This window comes from Tachypleus tridentatus, chromosome 11 (genome assembly GCF_004210375.1).
Source record: "Tachypleus tridentatus isolate NWPU-2018 chromosome 11, ASM421037v1, whole genome shotgun sequence".
NCBI lineage: Eukaryota > Metazoa > Arthropoda > Merostomata > Xiphosura > Limulidae > Tachypleus > Tachypleus tridentatus.
This window is the reverse complement of record NC_134835.1, coordinates 93,685,573-93,703,852: the sequence shown is the minus strand read 5'-3', so window position 1 is coordinate 93,703,852 and position 18,280 is coordinate 93,685,573. Positions and strand designations below refer to the sequence as shown.

General features: G+C 30.4%; 1 protein-coding gene across 10 annotated transcripts in view; it reads right to left on the bottom strand.

Moving 5' to 3' along the window:
- Window positions 1-86: 86 nt before the first annotated feature.
- Window positions 87-18,280, bottom strand: part of LOC143232792 (uncharacterized) — a 35,520-nt gene continuing 17,326 nt past the window's right edge. For 2 of the 10 annotated variants that reach the window (XM_076468650.1, XM_076468654.1), the window contains exons 4-6: window positions 15,004-15,156; window positions 2,806-2,872; window positions 88-245 (exon numbers count right to left, since the gene is read on the bottom strand). In XM_076468650.1, coding sequence (XP_076324765.1) covers window positions 221-245; window positions 2,806-2,872; window positions 15,004-15,156 — 245 coding nt within the window. In that variant the 3' untranslated portion in view covers window positions 88-220. Of the gene's footprint in view, window positions 246-1,761; window positions 1,840-2,805; window positions 2,873-6,100; window positions 6,205-10,280; window positions 10,500-11,949; window positions 12,091-12,112; window positions 14,479-14,516; window positions 14,804-15,003; window positions 15,157-18,280 lie in introns of those variants that run through there. The other 8 variants (XR_013017739.1, XR_013017741.1, XR_013017740.1 and 5 more) reach the window with 8 other exon arrangements.

Below are 18,280 nucleotides of genomic sequence, written 5' to 3'. Positions count from 1 at the left end.
GGTATTTGATCCATATCATATTGAATAAAGCCATAAAAAAGTGCATTTTACACAACTAGAAATAGGTAAATTTCACATCCCTAACGTTTCTGATTTAAGTCACCTACCAGGTTAAAGTTCATGATGCACACTGAGGTAGTGAGAGATACCATGCTGGTAAGTGTCTGATTGCCTCTCAACGTGAAGTACAGAACAGTTTCAATGGATATTCTGTGGAAAATCACACCAACAACAAGAGCTGTAACCTAAAGAATAAAATCATAATCTCTTAACTCTATAAAGAATCACTGCATCAAGAGCTACTGTAACACAGAATATATACCTAAATTTAAAATAGTTTCAAGGAACTTTATATATATATATATTTAAAAAAACTTTGCTCTAGCAAAATATAACGGCAGTCTGGCATTTAAAGTCCAGATTTCTTTGCACAATTGGAGGTTGTTTGTCCTTTTACAGAGTGGTTCACTAAGTCTTTACCTAGATTTTCTAGGTTTTGTAGGTTATGATAAAACAAAAACCATGAAACCTGCAACTGATCAAAAAACTCTAAACTTATGCTTTTTTGTGGCATCTTAACCCATTTTATAATTACTAAAAATGGGCAATTTCACAATTTTTTGTTTGAGACGTGTACAAAAATATCTTTGTACCAGATACCATGCAAGTTGGTCAAAATATGGCTGAGTAAATGATCATCAAATATCTCTAAATTATGCTTTTATCAGATCTCTTACAGCCCCCCCCAAAAAAAAAAAAAGAAGAAAAATGATTCCAAATGGACAAATGTAGCTATTTTTGTTTGTCATTGTATTGAGCTCATTAATATTTACATTTGTGCCAGTTGTCTTCCAGACTGCTGTAAATATAACCACACATGAGCCCAAAATATATATTTTTGGGTTGTTTGACATCTGACCCCTTAAAAAAGCCTAAATAAAAAAAATTAAAATACTGACTGTACATATTGGACCAAAGTATGGCCCTACCAAGTTTCAAGATAATTTGCCAAGATATGTAGGTATGGAAGTTGACTGAAAAGGGCTTGGATGAAGATGAAACAACAAAAAATCTATATCTCTCACATGAAGTAAAAATGTATCTCAAGATGGTTGGTATGGATATTAAAACTCTCTTTGTTAACCTGGAGCCCTAAAAAAGTTGAAACATTATTGTCTAATTTATTTTAATAAAAGTTTTAATACCCATACCATGCATCTTGAAATACACTACACCTCTCTGTGGAGATATAATAATGAGAAATAACTGTCTCGAATGTTATATTGCAGAAAATTGGAATCTGGATTCACGGAAAGTAATAAAAATCATCCCAAGTTTACAAAGTACATTTTTTAAAAACAATTTTACTTTAAACATAGAACCAAAAATCAGTGGCCATGAAGTTATAAAAGTCATCTTAATTTCAGAATGCAGCCTTACTCTAAAACTTATTCTAAGTATTTTTCACTTATATGGTTAGAAGAATATAACATATGCAATGTTGTTCCGAGTGGCTGCTTTTATATTGGACTCACGTTAAACAAGTTTACACAAAACCTTGATAAATAATTACTTCAAAAGACACAAATCTTTATTTAAAGAGATGTTTACACTGTTACTGTGTTAAATAAAGTCTTCATTACCTATTGAACCAATTTCTAAACTTAATTGTTCTCAAAATTGGTTCTTCTTTAAATCTGAAATCTTAAATGTTCACATAACTTTAGTGTACTTCAAATTAATTCATAAATAAATACTCACAAGTAGTAACACCATAGACCAGGAAAATATGGTGCACGAGACTCGTCTCTTCCAAATGGAAACACATGGTTCATTTACCTGTTACAGTGTACATCACAGAAGCATTTGGAAAAACACATCAGTAAAAAACTAAGTAATAAATTTTCATAACTTGTAAAAAAATAAAGTTCAAACACGTGGCCTTAGAAAAAGAACAAGAACTGATAAAAAATTGCTGTAATATTCCTCCTGAAGTTCAATTTACATTATTTTTGCTATTCGAACATCTAATCTGTTTGTTTGTTTTTTAAAAAAAGGGATAAAATTTAATGAACTTTAAATGATTTGCTTTGTTTTGAATTTAGCGCAAAGCTACACGAGGGCTATCTCCGCTAGTCGTCCCTAATTTAGCAGTATAAGACTAGAGGGAAGGCAGCTAGTAGTCACCATCCACTGCTAATACTTAGGGTACTCTTTTAAGAACAAATAATGGGATTGACCTTCACATTATAATTATAATTACCTGGCAGCCAGGTCGGGAACTTTAAGTGAGAATATTTCAACCAAGCATAAAAGTTGACATTTTAAACTCTCAATCTCAAACAATGTTCTATAAAGATCTTTTAAACTTTTATTATTAACATCTATTTTTTATACTTTGCTATCTTTTAAACTACATGTAGTGCATTTATACTGAATTATTTTATCACCCTTTTTTTAAATTAAACCTTTGAAGACCATTTACCCAAAATAACTGAATTTTTCAAGAATAAGGCATTATTTTAAGTTTAATCATTTTCAATTATTTTAAGAAAGAATTCATACAAAAGATACATAGCTTGTAAATTTTGTTTGACAGAGTATATTTAGTTACAGTTTTGTTGTAAATCCAACACCAAACACTTTTACTGTCATCATAAAACTTACAATCTGATAATCAGCTACAACACTGTAAAATCATCATTAAAAGAAAGACAAAACTAGACAAATGGTGGGAAAAACTGGACAAAAAATCAGATTTTTGTTTTGATGTTTATTATAAATTGATAATAGTGATGTTCTTACCCCTGTAATAAAGTTTCCTTTTCTTTACTGTTGATAACTGAGCTAAATATTCTGGCCTTAGATGTTCCTGTGATATAAAAACAAACCAAATCATGATCAACAGTTCAGGTAAGACATCATATCTGTGTGTTAAGAAATTAACATTTTTTTTAAACATGTATTTTTTGAGAAACTTTCTCAAAAGAATACCTCTAGGGAACATTCAAACATTATTTTAATGAGCCAAAGTTTGAAAAGATGTTTAAAGAGAAATACTAGAGAGTAGCCATACATATCATACTGGAAACAAGCAAAGTTAAAATTCCTGAGCACCCAATCAAGGCAGGAAAACAAGGTCATTAATCTTCTCACATCACATGCGAGATTTCAGTTATGGAAGTTTGAAGTCTTAAATGTGAAGCAAATTTGATGTGCTTTATGTTGGTTTGAAATTAAGGCCATTTCAAGTATTGCAGATATACAATGTTGGACGTTATTATGTTTTTTGCTATGGGCATCCATTACTACACATCTCATGAGGATTTTCTTAGTGAGTTACTTTCCCAAAATTCAGGTCCTTTGTAAAGGTCAGTTTTATATTACTAGATATGGTAACATGAGCACACATGCACCGGGTCATTGTAACTTCTATACTGTTATCCAGGCACAGTCGAAAGAACAATATAATAAAATAATAATATATATACACACACACACACAGAGGGTGGACAAGAAAAGTGGCCCTGTTATAAATGCTGTTAATTTGTTATGTATTTTAATAGATAACAGAAAAATGTGTAAAATTCACTTCACGAGATCTATTCAAACATGATATCAAATAAATTAACAACATTTTCAAGGGAGGGGCACTTTTTTGTGCTCCTCTTGTATATAAATGTATAATGTTATCAAATTTAAACTATTTTATATGTGTTATAATTATAATTATATATGTGTTATAATGTGTTATTCTAGAATGAAAAAAGGCATTATTTATAGTGGTCAAATCTATCAAGTCCATGCAGAGTTTCATAAGTAAAAATAACAGACAAAACATTAAGTTTTTTTCTTTACAAAAATGTTTGATAATTATCTGGAGGTTATAAAAACTTTGTATGTGAAATTTGAACATTTTCTGATGCATACAAGTATTTTTAATCTTAAAATCAAAATTACTATGCATGTTGGATAGTCAACATGCAAAAAGAAAATAGGCACAAGAAAAGCATTACTTTAAAAAGTATTAAAACTGAATAAGAAAAGATTTGATATTTTGTGTATGAAAGCTCTAACAGAGTCTGAAGAAGAGAATATTATTTATTCCTCTTCAGCTTTAATGTGTAAATCTATATAATACTGACCCCAGAGTGACATAAAAACAGCAAGAAATACAGCAGCAACATTGTCGAAAAGATGAGTTATTTTTGCAAAAGTGAACGTCTGGCCTAATCTTCCTTTAATCTTATTTAAAATATTTTAAGGTAAATTAATGGTTCAAAACATATCAACCAATAAAAATTAATGGTTCCAATTATTATTATTTGCAATTATTCCAGATACAAATGGCTTGTGTGAAAATAATTAATTAGCTAAACACTGATTAATTAGTCCAGTTGATTAATCACATACCACTTTCCATCAATCACATAGCTCTAAGTAACTGATTTATCTGAGGTATAAGTTTATCTTTTTTCTCCCCCTTATTCATACCTGTGAGCATCACCCAACAAGGTAAAGCACCCATACAGAAAACACAACACTCCTACTAATGAAGCTGAAATCAGCATACAGGTGTAAAATCCAAGCCAAGCAAAGTACAGGCCAATCTTAACTCCAAAATACTCCCAGACAAAATTGACAGGAACAAACACTGAAGTGATTTGTATCAAACAAAATATAGTGGATACAATAACTAATGAGATACTCCAAAAAATCAATCCTTATGAATTTATTTTTTATAAAGATTTGTCTCAATTTTAAACTCTGACTAGTATGAGAGCAAGGTGATTTTCATGCTAAAATTAATAAAATTTATATATCTTTAATATTTCAGTTTCCAAATTTCATTTGCAGAGCTTCTAGAATCTTCTAATTCAATATCAAGTTATTTTTGGTAAAAATTTACATGTTATGCATTATTTTCTCTACCCTTACACCACATGAGCTTAGGCCATTGTAACCACACCAAAAAAAAAAAAAAATGAAATAACATTTTTCCTTTCTAAAATCCCCTGCAAATTACAATAGAAGCTTATCATTATTTATCCTGACTATTGTCAGGCTTGTATCAGTTAAATATGACAACTTTCTATATACTAAGCCTATGTAACAAGCTAGGAATCACCTTGTATACACTTAGTTCAAATTACAGCATAAAATTATGTAACACACACGATCTTCATATGTATATACAAATATTGCAAATAAATTAATCTATTTCTTCATTTATATTTTCTCATGTCACCTAATAAGTTTTTTTTTTTACTTTTATAACAAACAAAATATGTACATATAAAATAACAAAAATCTAGTACTTAATTGTGAATGCTGTAATTTCTTTTGTTGTCAAAAACTTTAAGTGTTGAAAGATGCTAACCCAGATTTTCACTGGGCTGTTTTTAATTTTTTCCCAAATTATTTATTAATTTCAAATATATACTTTAGAGCACAAACAGTAATAAACACAAAGCATACAATGTTCTATAATTATTACAATTTAACTGGTTTTCTAACCAAACATTGTGCATTAAAACAATTTCCTATAACATTATGTTTGTATTAGGAAAATCTGCAAGTCTGAAATTGTATTCAATCTCAGTCAATGAAATACAAGTGAAAAGACAACCTAAGTTCAGCAACTTGGAAGAAACAAGTGCCATCACGTGATACAAAAATGACTAAGACGTTACAAATTAACATATTTTACTTTTGAAATTCAGATATTAAAACTATATTACATAATAGAAACATTTCATTAACTACATACCTATACTATTAGATCTACATCTATTTTAATTATTACCACATCTTTATAGAATTTTATAGCTCAATGAAAATAATACATTAGCAACATGAGAGAATTCTCTACCTCCTATCATGACTGACTCTCATTATATATAATTATTGTATTTGGAATGATCTCTTTCAAAACACAACCAGTACGAATAAATTACCAACTGAGACTCTAAACATGACATACAAATATAAGATGTTTTTTTGGTAATTTCAATCTTTAGGCAATGCTCAAAACTTTTATCAAGTTCTTTTTTTATTAAATAAATAAATTCTGTCCAGGTAATTAATTATTAACACTCACTTGATGTCATCAAGAGGTTTTTTTTTCTATATTGTCGAAAATGAAGCCCAGTTGTTTATTAACCATTTCCGAGGAGCTTTTTCATCTGAAGAATCACATTCCCCCTAATAATACGTCAAAGTGAATTATCAACATAACTATTATTTTACTGTCACAAATTCATCAGGTCATAAACCTGATATAATACACACTCGCTGTACAAATAACTGTGAACAATACTTTTAACATATGAAAAATTGTACTTTCACAATACTTTATCAGCATCAAGCACACTTGAAAAGACGAATCCAATAAGTTAACTGAAAGGAAAGGCAGCTTCATACACATTATCATTGTGAAAAAAATAGAAGAAAAACATGGTATAAATACATAAGGCATGAAATATTTAAATATAAAAAATGTAGAGAGTGATTGCAATGACTTTTATTCATCACTATATATCATATAATATATTGGAACCACGTATCATAATGTAACAAACCCAAGAACACACGCCAAGTACTTCAGGGTTGCCAGTGACTAATTTTTTTTTAGTAGTTTAGGAAGCATATAACCATATTATTATTTACCAAATTTTCATTTTCTTATTTTGATGAAATAAGGTTTCATTATACTGTTCTGCTGAACCATTGAAAACAGGATTCAAAATTAAAGCTTACAGAGAAATAAAAGAAACTCATTGGATTGCTAATCTAAATACTGTTCAACCTTTTGGACTTCATCTAGAACCTGGAATCGATGATCTTCATTCACTGGTTTCATCTTTGTCAAAAAAAATTATTTTTTCTTTCCTTATTTCTCCTTCTATCGTGAAAGCTGAATTTAGTAAAACATACTATTTAAGATAATTTTTTATAAACTGATTAATATTTTTTTCAAACTGTCTCCAGGTGTCACCTTTACTTCACTAAATGCTTAAGTATAGTTTTAAATACACACATATTCAGCCATTTCTAAAGTAAAATATTCCTAACACCTTTTCAGATACATTCTCTTACACTGGAAATGAGACATTTACACCAGAACATAGAGAAATAGACATTTCTTCTCAAAACCAGATGACCTTCCTGATGTTACTAAACTACCTTATTTGTATATCACTCATTTGATTACACCACCATTTCCTATTTGTAACTGAAGAAAGGTCCACCTTCAAAAAGTGCTCAAATTACGAGGTTTGTATTAATGTCTATCAAGACATCTTGAACCTACATGTTTTTACAACATCTTGAATGACATGTTGTATATTGTCTAAATAAAAAAGCACACACACCTACAATACTTATAGTGGGTAAGAGCAGAATTAACTCACTTCTTTCCAAACTGTTTATTATCAATAGACTCTATATGCATTGTATCACAACACATAACATCACGTTTTTGCCTGTTATAATGCTAACTATATAGGACTGACCTAAACATTAGGGAAAGTTGCTTACTTTCTACATAAAATACAGAGTGGACCATAGCTGAAATTATTTGAATTAACTGTGCATTGGTTTCCATTTCTGTGTGATTGTATCAGGAATAACCAGGGTTACAGGGATTTATTCATTTCTATTAAGACTTCTCAAACTCGCAAGTTTTTCTAACACCATAATTATACTGTTCTCATAACGTCTTTAAACAGGAGACAGTGGTTTCTACGTACAGGCAGTAAAACCATAAAATTAAAACAAGAGTATGGGAAAATGCCAAGTTGAAACTTTGAAGAAAATAGGAAACCTAGCATTCAGAGAGCGAAAAACACATTTGTTCATTCTATTTCACATTTTTCAGTTTCTCATTTCACTGCACATTACTCTTAGTACTAGGGTTGAAAAAATAGTAGATAAAATATAAAGTTTTGCCAGTAAAATAGCTTTGAAAAGAAGAATTTTTTTTACTTTTAAGCATGGAAACTTTCACTCAGACTGATTCATTTAAGGCTTTGGAAATTCACAGACAGATCTTTATGGGAAATATTGTAATAGAAATATTGATTACTTGTGTACAATACAGTAATGGCTACTGAAAGCTTCACAAATTTCATAGATGAATGTGTCATAAATTAGTACTTACAGCTTCACATGAGCAGGTGTTTCCCTATGGAAACATAGGGTGTTAATATTATTTATCACTATTAATTTTTATATTTATGAATATTATTCAGCACTATTAAATTTTAGGACTAAAACTTAATCCACTTGAAAATTACAAGATATTATCAAGTGTTAATAAGCAAAGGTAGCCAACTGATCAATCGGTACATTCTAATCATTATAGCTTCTTGTTTTCTGTGTATTACTTATGAATATTACATAGTTCTAGTCAGTTTGCTAAAAAAAAGTATATTCATTAACTGTTCACATCATGTGATAAATAACAGAACTTCTAGTACACACTAACAGTCTTATGTCAAACTACGTTAAAAAATACAAGTCTCTAAATTTAAATTGTGAAGCTTAATATGACAGAAAAGTTCAGGTGAACGTTCCATCTTGGGATTTTATATATACACGAGAAAACAAATCAGCAGCTGGTCCGTGCAAGGTCAAAACTAAATATAATGATGATAAGTGTGAAGCATTATAACCCAAAGGGTATTTTAAGATGCAGATATTTAAATGTCAGCCCTAAAAATACACTGTGACTTTTAATTAACAGATTTCAAAACATTATTGCTACAAAAATTTTGAAGGCTATCTGTGCTAGATGTCCCTAATTTAAACTAGAGGGAAGGCTGCTAGTCATCACTGCCCAAAATTAACTCTTGAGCTACTCTTTTACCAATGGATTGACTGTTACACTATAATGTTACACTATGAAGGTGAAAGGCAAGCATATTTGGTGTGACAAGAATTTAAATCTGCAACCTTCAGACTGTGATTCAAGTGCCCTGACTATACTGGACTATATAATTTAAGGATATATAAGTAAATGAAAAAGGTAAGCTATGCAAATTTCAGATTCTTACTTGTGATTATGTTTAGCTCGTGTTTCTATCTTAAAGAAAATTTTAGTAGTTCCTGTTAGTAAATCCTAACATGATAGAGAAAAGTTACATCTTACAACCTTTGTTACGTTACTTTTCACAATTTAGAAGTTAAAACTGATTGGTCAAAATATAAAAGTGAACTAGAAACTAAATTTATTAAAATAGACTCTTCATCAAAGTGTTTAATTCATTTTTGTGTACAACATGGGAGGCGGTTGTGGCACGAGCACTTTGAATCACCCACAGCAGAAATCACAGCAAGAGTTTACTCATAATTTATGAAAGCTAATTTCTACTCAAAACTGAAATTTGTATCACCACTTATATATGATGGTATTTTGTGTAAAACTTTATTATAAGTAAACAATACAGAAGAAATTAGTACAAAAAATATCAAATTTAGAAATAAACATGTTCTTTATAGCATGAGATATTATAACGTTTATAATTAGTTACTTTTAGCACCTCAAAAAAAGCTAACTACACGCATTTTAATTATTATAAACTCATCACTAAATGTTATCATTTTAAAATGCAAGGAAAAACATATAAGCATGATACATAAAAGAATTTCATATTTTATACAATTAATTGAAAAAATTCAGTTTTTGCTTCCAGATTATCTAATGACTCAGTTCATAATAAAGAAATTTATTTTCAAAAAGTATAAATTTAGCATATGAATTTTTTTGAGTAATTCTGATGTACAGTAAATTATGCAGAAAGGAAATTAAATACAATAAATCTCAAATAGCAGTATTTCTACCAGGTTCCTTGACCAACTGGTAAATCAATCAATCTTGAACACTTTACATATTCCCTTCTTTCTCTCATGGTTTGACTCTAACATTTAAATATTAGGGTGTATTACAGGATGGCTGATATGGGTATTAACACTTTTATTAATATAAAATATCAATTTCTCATCCATTAAATTTTATACAACTTTCAGCCAATTCCAACTATTTGAAGAAACAAATCTCATCACAACTACTATTTAATCCTCAGCACTTTAGAAAGTGGACCTTTGTCTTCAGAAGAAAACATTCACAGATAAAAAGTGGTCACATTATATGGTTATTATTTTTTGTCCAGTCTTCTTGAACCTACGTGTTTTTTTGAAATCGTTATAACTGTATGAATAGTGTATTTCAGTTTCTACTGCATTACACTAGTCTAATATTTACATAGGAAGCTTTAAAACATGCATATACGACGATACTGATTAATTCTTGTGAATTATTTAGCTAGATAAGCTATAAAACTATCTAAACAATAAATGTGTAACACAGGTGGTCATCCAATCCACCATTTCTCTCTGGGGCTTAATCTGAAAGAAGATTTGTGCATCTATACAGTAATTGTTTGTTTGAAGCTCTGTATTGAAGAAAGTATTAAAACCAGGTTTCTAGTACTGTAAGCCTGCAGATATAAAGAAATATAACAATTACAAAAGGTGTAATGCATATCACATGAAAGTTAGTGAATGCATTAGTTCTCTTTCTATTGTAAATGTAATATATGAAGGGCTTTAAATATAAAGTACAAGTGAAAACACCTATGATCTCAAACAGACAGTCATGCCATACAATGATTTTCGTGCACGTTACTGGTAAGGTAGAGTAGTGGATATTGTTATTCATCTTTGATGTAAACCTTTTCAGTTAAACTCACGTCCTTTCCAATAATAAAAAAAAAGTCCAACAGTTGCAGCTAAGTGACACTGACTATTTTCTCTCTAGTCTGTCACTTCAAAATAATGGATGGCTAATCCAAATAGTTCTCAAGCAGATTTTCACCATATTAATAAATAGTCTAGTGTTTAACAACACATTCTGAACTTTTGCTTTACTTAAAAAGTAAAGGATATCTTAATCTGAAGTGACAAAAAACAAAACATTTTCAACAAATGTAATTTACATACAAATCATCCTATTTTTAATAATCTGATCAACCTGGTATTGGGTATAGTTAAACAAGATGTAGTCTAATGCAATATATAACCACATGGTGTTTGTGCTGTATTAAAAAAAACAATTTGTAAACTACTAAATTTATTTGAAAATTTTAATGTTACTGATGTTTAAAGTTTCCAAGTTTAGACTAAGAAAAGATTATTCACCATTACATAACTAAGATAAAAAGCATCAAATGGAATAAGAAATACTTAAAAATAAAGATAGTTGTAAATACAGACGTAAATGTAAGAGAAAAATCTAGAAAAATTGCATGAACAATTGTCATATTTACTATAAGGAAATTAATACATTATATTTATAAACAAAGTTACACCTACAAAAACTGATAATAGCAAAGATGCAACTTTCTACCAAAGTACCAAAATGCATGTACATTTTATTTCTTAATTGCACAAAATACCTCCTCATACATTACAAATTTCATCCTGTTACTACTGTTCAACAGAGCCAACTAATGAAAACTACAAAATCTTCATTTCTACTTAAATACAGAAGAAATTAGTACAAAAAATATCAAATAAACATATTCTTTATAGCATTTATTATATTTGCATAACTTGTACTGTTCTTAGTGATATCCATTAAATTATTACTATTTTTGCTTCATTTATTATTACTATAAATTTACACAAGTAATGGAATGAATTAGCAGTAGTGGGCTTATGCCTGATAATGGGTCTAATAATGTCTATATCATAACAAAGAATAACGTAAGTTACTTTCGGTGCCTCAATTTATTTATACACCAGCTTTAATCATTAGTCTCAAGTTTTATAGCTGTAAAAACTTTGATAACAAATGTCATGACAGACAAAACCTATTTACCGACTGAACCAAAAAACTGATAATTGTACACTATTAATCACATGAATAAATCATTTGATAAAACTCACTGTTTAATTGCACATATCCTGAAAAACACAGAACCCCTGGGGTGAAAAGCATGGGTTTTGTAACTGACCCCTCACTGTAAGTCCATCAGTTCACGATACTTTTACCATTCAGGAGGAAACCCTTTCAATCTTCTAAATAATCTAAAAACAATTACATTATTACTTTTTAGTGCAACTGTTATATCTGCACTCGTCATCCCTAATTAAACAAGGAGAGACTAAAGGGAAGACACCTAGTCAACAACACCCACTGCCAAGTCTTAGGTTACTCTTTTACCAACAAACAGTGCGACCGATCTTCACAATACAAGTTCCCTACAGTCAGCAGGAGAGCAAGGTCAAAAGTTCTTATAAGATAGGATCTGTAGTTTTGTTTAGTCCTATTTCATAACTTTTTGTAAGGATGGAGATTAGGAATTTTAATAAGAAGAAATATGTGGTTTCATTTCTAATTCAAAAAATTAAGGGCAACTGCCCAGTAAAAACACGTGTTTATACTTTATTTGCACCATTTAATAACAACATTAAACCCTACTGTTAATATCCATTATACCAGTGGTTCCCAACCTTTCTTTGACCCGCACCCCTAAAAAATTTTAATATGTTCTCGCACCCCTCACAGTAATTATTTATTTAAGAATAAAGGTGAAGGTGGCCAAAACAAATTTTTATAATTAGTTTTTAATGATATATAAACAAAAACAAAACATTTGGAAATGAAAAAATATTACAACAAACTAAAAGTTGCATAAAGCCTACAAAAAAATAAATTTTCATCAATGCATAAAATGATATTTCTTTGAATTTGAAATGTTCAAATATTCATAAGCCAATTTAAATTTAATGACTCTTTTGTTCCTGTTTATTTCTTACAAGTTTTTCAAAGCGTGGCACAATTTTTGAATATATAGGACAGTACCCTTAATATAAACAAAAAAAAACTGAAATCTTGCACCCTGGGAACCAATGAATTAAACACTAATGTTATTCAAATACAATGCCAGTGTTTTAATTTTAAAACTTACAATGTATTAAAAATCATGCATCAGATAATTCTCATATTTACACATGTATTTCAGAAAATTGTTATTACATTAACACCACAGGTGTTAATAATATTGTGTGGTGATTATAATTTTGGTAGGTATATTGATTTACTACAAGTAAGACCAAGAAATAAATTTGGTTTAAATTTCATACACATGTACAATTACATCCACAAATACTTGATTAAAACTTTATATATACAATTTAGTTTTTAGAGGACAAATCTATACAGTAAACAAAAGTATATTATGCAGAATTGAAACTTTATTTGTGTCATGTAGAAATACTTTAAAACATTCATGAAAGGGGAGAACATGGATCCACTAATTGATTGATTAGTGCCATATGCCACTTTGAACACAGCTTCGGTTATGTCGTGGTTAACAGAGAGGATGTAATTTAGTGGTTACGTGAAAAAAAAGTTGCTACAATAAATAACAAAAAGAACCAGCCATATCTGGTTTTTCAACAAATAAAAATTTAGTATATTCTCTCATTTCTTTTCTGTGCTATAATTTTTCCATAATGTTTACACACACACACCTGGACAAAAAGCAAAATCAACAAGCAAAAGTAAATATACCCCACAATTAAAAAATCATGAAACCATATAAGGCCGCATACTATATATTCACGATAATATGCACCAAGTTTCTAAAAAACTATATATTCCCAACATCACCAGAAAAATAACCAACATCTGGCAAAAAACTAGCAACAAAATATGACACTCCAGTTAATACCAAATTTATTCAAAAACCAGGCACATAACTAAGGTCTATACTATATAAAATCTAAACTGACAAACGCCACACCAACATTATTTATAATATACAATGTGATAACTGCCATGACTTCTATATTGAAGAAACAAGTAGAAAAATGGAAACCAGATTCAACTAACATAAAAAGTTACCTTCACATTTTTAAATACTGCAAATCAAATAAACACAACATAAGCATAGAAAACATCCAAATTCTGAAGAGAAAAAAACATAAACAAATACAAAAGTAAAGAAGCCTTCTTATACAACAACTCAATAAAATAAACCAATACAAAGGAACACCTTTATATCTATATTAATAAATATAATCAAACATTTAAGCACACCCTCTACACTCAGTTACACAACATGTGGTCAGCTACTGGTCAGTAACCCTTTCTTTCTTTGTGAACATGGCGATGACTGAAGATGGTAGAAACATTGTTTGCTCCTCTACCAGCACTTTCTCTATCCATACCAGCTGTTTTTCAATAAATAATTTTCACTACAAGTATCGTTATCATGGAATAAGTGATTTGGATTCTCTACCAATCCATTTCCTACTTAGTTGCTCTACATGTATATCAAAGGTCCACTCATGTCAATACAAAAGGGGAAGAGCTGGTTTCCTTCCAACTTCTCAAACTCTAAGCTTTTAAGTTTGAGGAAGAAGCTGTCAAATCATCCAGGGGGCTGGCAGGTGATCCCCACAGAATACCTTGAAAAAATTCACATGTGCTCATCTAGCTGAATTTTTTTCTTCTAATTTCCTATGACATATCACTTGATAAATCAGCAATTGCTGTAATTAAAAGTCTGTTAGATCTCCTGTAAAAAAATTTAGCTGCATGCAACTTTTTATGATTTAGCTAAAAATAACCCTACTTCAGACCACACTTTGACAATGTTACCAGTTATTCAGCCTTTTCAGATTTTTACCATATATTCTTACGTCTATGAATATGATCTACAAAAAAAAAAAAGAACAAAACCTACCATCAGAGGTCCCCTCACCATGTACAGGGATCCACAATGACAGCCATCTTAGTGGAAAAAGTATACTTTATTTCATGTTTTTCTATAGGTAATTGTGGCATAACTGATTAGGCAATTAAATACTGATGATAGAGTAAGCTCTGTAACAGGTTTTCCTTAATCGATTTTTTCAAAAAGTAAACCTTCAACTTCTTTACAGACTTCCTAAAGTATGTGGTAACATCAAAACAGTTTACATAAAACTTACCATCATGTCCAACTTGTTTGTCAGGATTCTTAATGGCTCGTGAGACGTGTCCATCTTCACCATACTTGAAGCAACCAGATTTACTTCTCATGTCCCCACCTACATTAGGACAGTCTCTTGACATGTGTCCATCTTCACCGCACTTAAATAATCCTGTTAAGATGGTTAAAGGAATATTATGTAACTATATGCATGTATTGTCACCTTAACTGAAAATAAATTAAAACTTAACACAGAATTTAATAGCAATATGATGTTATATATTTTTCATGTTTATTTAAAAAAATTGTAATAATCTATATTAGTGTTCTAAGTTGAAAGGATTAGTTACATTTGATAGATTCTCAAACTAAGGAGTCATGTTCAAGCAGAAATTTAAATTCTGACAAAGTAACAGGATGCAGAAACTAAAACCATGTTCAAAACAACTTACAAAAACTTTCCCCCAGAAAAATTATATGTAGAAAACGAGGCACAGTGAAACCCATAATAAAGATTATATTGATCTACAATTCTGTGTAAAAACATCAGTCATGTATAGCCATCTCCAATTCTTAATTAATATACTAGAGGAAATGAAGCTACTTCAATATCACTCATGTCTATCCAGAGTGACGTGTAACACTAATGTTTTTATGGCAACAGGTTACAAGTTATAAAATCTAAAATTAATAGTTTTAACATTCTAAAGTCTGAACAACATTCAGCCTAATCAAATAAGAATACTGATTCTAATCTATCCAACCTGCAAGAGCTAAGTCATAAGAATAAATAAGTTAATAACAGTTTCTTCATTAATATTATAAATATAATCTAATATGAAATTGTTTTTGGTCTCAGATTCTTTATACAGGTAGTTCACACCAACTACTGTAAACTGCAAAACTGTAAAAACAAATGCAACCATGAAGAAAACTTTTTTATGGCTTTAGTTTCTTTCAGACGGGTAGTTCACTAATGGCAGTTGTTACATGTAGTATTTATTATACTCTGTGTATCAAACTGGTGCATGTTTAATGATTCTTGTGAACAACAAACAGCTTTTTCTGAATCAGTATGAGAAGAATTTACACTTGGGAGACCTGGGGATGTATCAAGATCCTCATCAGATACCTCTCAGAAAGGTCTTTTACTGGTAGGCCCTGCATGGCCAAGAGCGTTAAGGCGTGCGTGCGACTTGTAATCTGAAGGTGGTGGGTTCCCATCCACATCGCGCCAAACATGCTCGCCCTCCCAGCCGTGGGGGCGTTATAATGTGACAATCAATCCCACTGTTCGTTGGTAGCCCAAGAGTTGGTGGTTGGTGGTGATGACTAGCTGCCTTCCCTCTAGTCTTACACTGCTAAATTAGGGACGGCTAGCACAGATAGCCCTCGAGTAGCTTTGTGCAAAATTCCAAAACAATCTTTTACTGGAGACAGTAACATGAGACTATTTTTAAAACTCTGCAAAACAAGAAGTTGGTAAACATCTTCTTGGCACTGGTCTTTCCCATGACAGTCCATGGAATGGTACATCTTCAACCAGGCAACTTTGATAAATGTAACACCAAGGATACCCCAAGCAACCTTGAAGAAGACCCTAACTTGACAGTGAGGACTGGTAATGCCAGGGCAAAATCAGTGGCCACTATTTTTTTATTATTATTATTACCCTAAACCATATGCACATTTTGGAATATCAGTATATTGTAGGAGGCAATGCCAGCTGTCTGGCAGGATCCAATAAAAGAAAAAGGGGTGCTGAAAAAGAAAATATACTTACCCTACTCAAAAGCAGTGTGAAGATTGAAAAAAAAATAGATTAGAGTTAAAACTCAGCAGGAAATAAAACAGGTTTTAAAGATAATGTATGAAACACATGAATGTCAGCCACATGTATTAACATTGAGGGAATAATATCCAAACTGAAGGAGTTGGCTTATCCACACAGTAATAGTAGCAGGCAACAGATCTAGACAATGAGGGGTTCAAAGGTAGAATAAAGAAATGGCAGGATGATTGTTAATTTTGTGTCAATATTTTGCTGTGATTATATCTATTAAACGTTTCATTATCATAACTATGATCATATCAGGAAAATCATGTTAGCCTCTATTGTACTTGTATTGCCCAATGATGTAGTGTTCGTTTACAGACTTAAAGTTCATACTCTGTTGTTTAGTTCACTGCATTAGACACAGCATCAGGCTTTGCTCTAAAACAATGAATTGAGCCAATTTGTTGCTGTGATTCTGTTGGTATTAAAAATCTTCTTTATGTTGCTGTAATCATACCATTGTCATTATGCTTGTCTATATTTTACTTATAAAGTTCAGTGGATGTCTTTCCTTTCAAAAAGTAAAAGCTGTTGAAGCTTTATCATAAAAAGCTTAGTAGCAGTTAGCAAAAGTAATTTAGGCTTAAAAATGAAACTCCCCCCTCCCCAGAACAATAATATTTTCGTAATTTGTTTACCACAACACAAAACTTACATATTCCACCATATGTTTGTCCACATGTTTTAAGACTTGTTTTCCTTCTTTTTTTCAAAATTTATTCAGTTCTCATGGTTTCAGTGATTCAAAATCACTGAAGATATTTAAATTTCCATGCACTTCACTTGTATTACTGCTTGAAAATAAAGAAAGATGTGTAATTATTATGAGTATTTTGCATATTTGGATCCCAGTTCACAATAATGGCCCCAAGTAACTGAATCCTAGTTGATTCTTACCTTCACCACAATAGTTCTCAACATTTCATGTTCCATCCTATTAACTGAACCCAATTTCGTAATTACCTTCACCATAATGGATCTTGACATTTAATGTTTTATATTTAGGATATAACTGATTGATGTAGTAAGATCTAAAAATTAACATCACAGTGATTCACAACTTTACTAGCAAGTGTTTAGGTGTTACGATGTAAATAAGGGGAGGGTTTGGTACAGTTTTCACAGTACATGTAAAATTAGAAAACATAACTTCTTTTACGAATAACTTCTTAAAAATATTTACATATAATTTACTTATAAATTACTGAAGCTCTTCTCTTAGTTATCAATTCAGAGATACAAGCACTACTTCATGTTATTTATTTTCAACAAGATTAGTTGTCAGTTTTTATTAGTTTTATCATTGTCATTAATCTTATGAAAATGAAACTGATTGTTATTGTAACCACCAAAGTTTCATTCCAATGACAGAATAAACAAAGAATTACACTAATTAATACAAGTTTAAATAAAGATTTTTCTTGTAAACATGTTTCATTCAGAAGTTTTTAGAATGAAC